Source organism: Cyprinus carpio, chromosome A14, assembly GCF_018340385.1.
Source record: "Cyprinus carpio isolate SPL01 chromosome A14, ASM1834038v1, whole genome shotgun sequence".
NCBI classification, from domain to species: Eukaryota; Metazoa; Chordata; class Actinopteri; order Cypriniformes; family Cyprinidae; genus Cyprinus; species Cyprinus carpio.
The window spans coordinates 10,565,443-10,572,762 of record NC_056585.1 but is presented as its reverse complement, the minus strand read 5'-3'; the positions used below and the strand labels follow the sequence as shown (position 1 = coordinate 10,572,762).

The window sequence follows — 7,320 nt, the reverse complement described above, 5'->3', positions numbered from 1 at the left end:
TGTTCGTGCAAGCTACACAAGCATGAACAAATCAGGCTTAAGTATAAGAGTAAACAGGAGTTTCCCCATAAGCATGTCAACGCAACGCTCCTTCCCTTATCTCAGGGAACCAAGGTTACATTAGCAACTGGAGAATTCTTTTTTTTCCCATGATGACATATCTGAAAAAATTACATATATGACGGAAGAGCTTTTTGAGTAGTAAATATTGAATCTTTTCCAGTGACCAGTTTGTTAGATGTAAATATATGTTATTAATGAGCCGTATGAGAACAGACTTATCATGGCACTGCGCATGTGAGCAAGGTATAATTGAATCTGATTAGGAAAATATGTAGCATTCAAGTGTTATTGTTTTATTTTGTTTTAAATCTCAGGCCTACACCATCCATTTCAATCTGACCGAAATTTATTTTGGATCGATTGAGGTGTTTACATGAAGGCTTTTTAATCTGATTGAGCTATAAGTCTGATTACTAACAGATTATTTGGTTGCATGCACTGATCTATATAATGTTATATATATAAAATATAATATATATAATTCTAGATATAGATCAGTGGTTGCATGTAAAAGTAACTAATGAAAAACAGATCTGGACATTTATTTTCCCAATACATGTTATTGAATGGCTAGATCGGAGATGTTGCAAAGATGGACACAGATGGAACTAATTTAAAGGGTGTTTGGGAGTGTGATCCCAGTCTTTTGGAATTTGGAATTTATGATGCACAAATGTATTATATCTAATTTTTTTTTTTTTTTTTTTAGAGCTTTTAACTTTACATATATGGTCACTGTGGGCGGACGATCTGTGTTCATTTTTTAAATTCTTTCAGTGTTTTCCACAGAGAAATAGCAGCATATGGATTTGGAATGACATGAGGATGAATAAATTGTGAGAAATGTTTTTTTTTTTTTTTTTTTCTTGCAATTGATCATGCACATTCTTTATGTTGAGTGCTAAACAGTAAATTACACCCTGGACAAGACCCACTTCAAATTCTGCACGAACAGTTATATTTTATTATAACAACATAAGTAAAAGAGAAAATCATATTTCTCAATTGCACAAATCCTTCAATATAACATTTGAAAAACAAACTTAAGAGAATCTAGTTATTTAACTATTGCAATTACAACAGGAAACACACTTTTTAAGGTGCACAATCTCCACCTCCAACATTGCCAAAAGACAATGAACACAATTCTGCACAAAATATGACAGTTTAAGTTATCAGAACTTAAATAAATATACACTATATATATATAAATGTGCCAAAAATATATACAATCAGATATATAAAAAAATGTAACGAGCAGAGAGCAACAATAATATAAAATATTAAGAATAATATTCAAATAAAATATAGAATAAATATTCTACATAGCACAACTCCTTCATCACACAAATGTGAAAACACACTAAAGAGAATCTAATTATTGCACTACTGCACTAAGAACAGAAAGCACAAACTAAAACTTAAACCTAACCTTTCTGCCCTTCCTTGATGCAAAATCATCAATGATGCCATCATATGAAATCTGCTCCCCTATTGAGTGATTGATACTGATGACAGCAAAAATGTGCAACAAATATAGGCCGGTATTTATAATATTATGAATGAAATATGCGTTATGTGGAAAAAAGTCGAGGTGTAACTGACTTTAGCCCACTAATTAAATTAGAGTATTGCTCTATACAGTGGATTTTCCAATTTGGCAATTCCCCGCACAGTGAAATGATAGATTCACGCTTCACGGCGTCTGCGCAGAGGATTATTTAAAAAAAAAATTTAACTGCTCGTGCCGCCCCCCCCATGTATCATGAAAAAAAACGTGCCAAAAACCACTACTGGCTGAGGTGAAATAGAGCATCTACAATAGTAGTTTAGCTTAGTTTGATGAGTTTGCAGCTGGTTGGGGCTCAGATAGTACCAGTTTATGGTTTAAAGGGCTCAACCACATATACTCTCACATGTGGGCCAAATTATTTATTTATTTTCAGTTCCTGTCCGGTTTGCTGCAACTGGCGGGCTGCCCCATTATCCCACATACCCCTCACACCTACACATTTCCTGTTGAGGAAGGTGGGTGTTAGTCTTGAGCAATCATCATTTGGTGTCAACCTTTAAACCTGCAGATAATTGAACAGACTTGCCCTGTTGTTTTAGTGCACAGTGTTGTATGTTTGGTTGTTGGGGTGATTGAGAATTAAAGCAAGGCACCTAATAGAAGTGCCCACACACTATCTACAGTGGGTATAGAAAAGAATCACCTCCCTTTAAAATAATCACATTTTGGTGCTTTGGAGCCTGAAATAAAGACGGACACAGTTTTTGTTTTATCCAGCTGTATTCACTCAGTGCAACTTATAACATGCAAGTGAAAGATATAACACCAACATAAATAATAAAATAAAAAACAGAATCACTGAGTTGGAAAAAGGATCACCACCTTGTGTCAGTATTTTGTTGGACCACCTTTTACAGCCTTTAGTCTGTTGGGATTTGTCTATATTAACTTTGCTCATCTAGACTTTGCTATATTTGCCCACTCTTCTCTGCAGAACTGCTCAAGTTCAGTTCAATTTGATTGTGAGCGTTTGTGGACTGGAGTGTTGGTGTCATTTTGTTGTTTTTCAGTGTTGTTTTAGTTTGGAATATTTTGAGTTGGTTTTAGGTTTTTAACCTTTTTCCCCTTCAACCACTGTGATCATTTTTGCTGTGTGCTTTGGGTCATTGTCATGTTGGAAGGTAAACCTTCTTCCCATTGAACACTTTCTGGCAGAGGGCAGCAGATTTTCCTCAAGAATTTGAAGGTATTTTGCCCCATCCATTTTTCCTTCTATCCTGAAGTGCTCCAGTCCCTGCTGCAGAGAAACCCCCCATAACAGGACATCACCACCTCCGTGCTTTACAGGAGGAATGCTGTTATTTAGATAGTTAGCTGTATTTGATTTCCGCCAGACATATTGTTTGGTGTTGAGGCCTCTTAGCCTCTTCTGCCTCAGAATCTTCAGGTGTGTTTTGGCAAAGCTCAGTCGTTACTGCATGTGGCCTTTCTTGAGGAGTGTCTTTTTTCTTGAAACCCTCCCATACAAACCACATTTATAGAGAATTGGTGATATTGTTGTCACATGCACACAATGACCACTCTTTGTCATAAATTCCTGATCACAGTTGAAAATAGCTTTGTGTGCCATTGAGAAGCTGATTAGCTACACCTGATTGAGTTTTTAGGAGGGGGTGACATGTTGGTGTTATATCTTTCACTTGGATGTTTTAACAGCTGGATAAAACAAAAACTGTGTCCGTCTTCATTTCAGGCTGCAAAGCAACAAAATGTGACTATTTTAAATGGGGGTGATTCTTTTCTATACTCACTGTAATCTGAAGCAGTTCCTTAATGCTGCAAAGTGCAGTTTAATCATTTCCTTTCACACTTTCAGAAAGGAAAACAGTCATGTCAGTGGTGTTCAGGTATCACTACTGCTACTATTGCTCATACTCAGGGTTAGGGATTTCAATACTTACCTTAAAATGTACATTTTGATACCTAACCTAACATGTGCTGCACTGTTTGTACTGTGGAAACTAATAATGCCTTGTTTTTTATAATTAATTTATGATTTTCTAGACTTACAGATTGTAGAGAGTAATATCTTAAGACAATCAAATAGATGTGCATTGTATGAGACCAGATCTAACTTGATGCAAACTTTGGAGATAATTTCAGCCTTAAGATTTCTATCTTAAGTGTGTATCTATCTGTGTAAACAGATATAAATATTGGAATCTCCTATTAAGTTTTCATTCATTCATTCATTCATTCATTGTATTTGTGTAAACTTGATAAGAAATATAACTATTTATTTATTTATTTATTTATACTTTTAAGAAATATAGAAATCTCCAATTGACTATTCATTCATTCATTCATTGTATTTGTGTAAACTTGATAAGAAATATAACTATTTATTTATTTATTTATTTATACTTTTAAGAAATATAGAATTCTCCAATTGACTATTCATTTATTCATTCATTCATCCATTCAATCATTTTATTTTTATAAATGTTAGAAATATAACTATTTTTTATTTAATGTAAATTGTAATAAGAATATAAGAATCTCCCACTTTCTTTCTTTCTTTCTTTACTCATTCATTCATTTTAGTTGTCTAAACTTTATAAGAAAATAACTATTTATGAATACTGTTTATTTATTGTTTACTTTAGTGAAAATATAAGAATCTCCCACTGAGCATTCATTCACTTATTCGTTCGTTCATTCTTTCATTCATTCATTTGTTTGTTTTACTCATTCATTCACTTTGTGTAAATTTTATTAAAAAAAACAAACAAATATTTTTTGTTGTTGTTGTTGTTAACTTGGTACGAATTATAAAGTTCTCACATTGACAATTTATTTATTTAAACCTTAAAGACATAAAGTTTGACACATCTCCCATTGATACTGACAGAATTTTCTAAATGTAAAATGTAACCAGCAGTGATGACATCATTGTAATACTTATTAAATGTTTACTAAATTGTCTCGCTTCTTAAATTGATTTGCATACTGAATTGTGATTCAGATTCAGATTACATTTACACAGTTCTTTTGCTGCATCGCGGGTGATGCTATTTTAAGAAATGCAAATATAGTTGGAAAGTTAATGTTACTCTGGACAGACACCTACTGCTGTCAGAGGTGAGTGTGAGTAATGGTATAAATTTGACCTCTGAGGAAAAAAAAAATGTGCATGACCGCAATGGCATTATATGAACTGAATTAGCACGTGTAGTGAAGGAACGTGCATTAACAAATAGCTCTAATTCACTGTAATGTTAAGCATCCCAGTGTGGTTTAAGTGGGTAAGACTGACCTATTAGATGTAGGAGTCAAAAATGGGTGGATCTATTTTCTAGGCATGTTTCCCATTGCTTGTCATAGAAATGTGTGATGAGGGACTTTCCCAATGAGTTCACACCCATCATGTCCACCTTAGCGATGGAAGATATCAAACACCCAAAAAAGCAAAACTTTAAAATTCCGCTGTCCCGCGGTTTACATATATAGGTCAGGTGGTCAGAATTCAAATTAGCAGCCGCATTTCCAGCCAAAACTGTAGCAGAGGTGCAAGTTCATCACCTGTGGCCTCTAGAAATTACATGATGCATGCGCTAATGAAAAGATCTCAAAATTTTAGAAGAAACCTGTTCACATTTATTTCTTAAAATGACAGACATTCATATAAATAAACAATAAATATTTTCATAAATACATAAATAAGCAGCAAAGCTTATGTAAAAAAAAAAAAAAAATCTAGTGCTTTTCTTTATAAAAAAATTCAACTTTGAGAACTGGCAACATGTCGGTCTTCATAGAAGTTACATCCACAACTATATTAAAGATACATTCCTAGCAATGCAATGTATAAAGACATAAAATTATGATTCAGTTAATATCATAAACCAAAATTATATGACCATTACATAAACAACAACCATTTAAGTTACATTTAACTTTTATCTTTTTTAGTTTCCTGATCATGAAATAGCTTGCATCCTGCATTGGTCAAGAGTGTAATCACAGGTTGGCCGTTCACATAATCACAGATTGGCCGTCGCTTTGGTCACTTTCATGGAATTGAGTTGTTGCACTTGAGGTTTGATGTTGTCTATAAACTGCTTAACATCTACTGGATCATACATTTCGCAGCTGCAGTTTGGGCTTGAGCTAGATGCAATCTAGTGAGAGTAAGAGAAGGAAAAATATGTCAAACACTTTTAAAAAAAAAATTCACAATTTTAAAAATAAAGTTTTTTTTTTTTTTGCAGCAATACCATATAAGAATCATTTTGGTTTCCCAAAGAACATTTCAGTGAACAGTTCTTCAAAATAAATAAATGAAATAATTCAATAATATTAATTAAATTAGAAAATAAACAAGCAAACACATTTTTTCTCAGTGTGAAAAATCTTAAGAACCTTTTTTCACTATAAAGAGCCTTTTCTGGAATGGATGTTGAAGGCTTTTCATGGAACAATTGATGCCAACCTTAATTTTCAAGAGTGTAACACTGATTACTCTCATTGTTAACTTCTGTACTGCCACTATACAGCCTATCGAATGAAGCATAGAAAATTGGTATGGTGAGAGAAATGTTACTTACATTCCAGTTTGTTTGACTCAGTAAATCACTGACATTGTCTACAGTTTCAATGTCAGCTTCATCAATGTCGCACTCACTTTTAAGGACCTTTAGCTCTTCAAGAGTGCAGTCCAGAGCTGAAGACATGCATTCCTTCAAAGAAACAGACAGGGTTGTATTAGGCCTGTTCTAAAGCAGCTTGTTCACAGAGTGCATCTCTTTCTCCCTGCCACTGTGTGTGTGTGTGTGTGTGTGTGTGTGAGAGAGAGAGAATTATTGTGAGAGCTGTCTCTGCTGGCTTGAGGTTTGGCTTTCACGTAGTAACCTCCTTCCTGTGCGAGTTATCTATTATGTCTCTTTAGCAAACAAAGTGATGTTAAGTATTCAAAGCTCAAAAAACTACACTTACCTTTCTGATGTTAACAGGGGAGTATAAGCTCATGTCGTCCGGCTGTAAAAAATAATAAAATGCACAAACAGTTAGTTTATGGCTTTAAAATGGATTGTGATGGCTAATATCGCTGGGTGTTTTAAAGGAAATAATACTCACACATTCAAAATTTTCAATAGCTGCTTTCAATTCTGAAACATGATACAATTGTTCGTTGGCATCCCTTTTCACAGGCTGGGAACTCAGGCAGCTGACCAGAGCAAGTGTCAAAGCACAAATCCAGTGTAGAGCAAACATGATGTCCTTCCACCTGCTGGATGGTTATCCTCAAGTTCACAGTTGTGAATGACTTATAACTAGCTTGTCTTGTCTTGTCTATTTATTGGGTATGCTTGGAAAATGAATGGGTGGGCTGAAGACCAATGCAATAAGCTGCTGGAGTTTTTTTTTTTCCTTTTGATGACTGTTGGGATTTTCTTTTTGCCCTTTCTCCCTCAGCTAGCCCCCACCCCCTGTCCTTCCACTCTCACTGTGTGTGTGTGCGTGTGTGTGTGTGTGTGTGTGTGTGTGTGCAGTGAGGTTTTATGCTGATCTGATATTCTGAATGTGGGAAGGCGATAAATAGTAAATAACTTTTGTCAATATATTTTGAAATGCCTTGTGTCACCCTTTGATGCAATACATAAATTTGACATGAGATCATACTGTAAAACACCATTACATCATTGGCACCTTCATGTTGGTTTTAAAATACTTGGTCTGTTTAA

General features: G+C 34.5%; 1 protein-coding gene across 1 annotated transcript; it reads right to left on the bottom strand.

Annotated features, from left to right (window-relative positions):
- Positions 1–5,282: 5,282 nt before the first annotated feature.
- On the bottom strand, positions 5,283–6,884 carry LOC122147588. The gene is made up of 4 exons (XM_042770693.1): positions 6,713–6,884; positions 6,572–6,613; positions 6,184–6,315; positions 5,283–5,757 (listed from the first exon to the last, which is right to left on the bottom strand). The coding sequence occupies exons 1-4, from the start codon at positions 6,848–6,850 to the stop codon at positions 5,620–5,622; spliced, it is 450 nt and encodes a 149-aa protein (XP_042626627.1). The 5' UTR covers positions 6,851–6,884; the 3' UTR covers positions 5,283–5,619.
- Between the last annotated feature and the right edge of the window lie 436 nt (positions 6,885–7,320).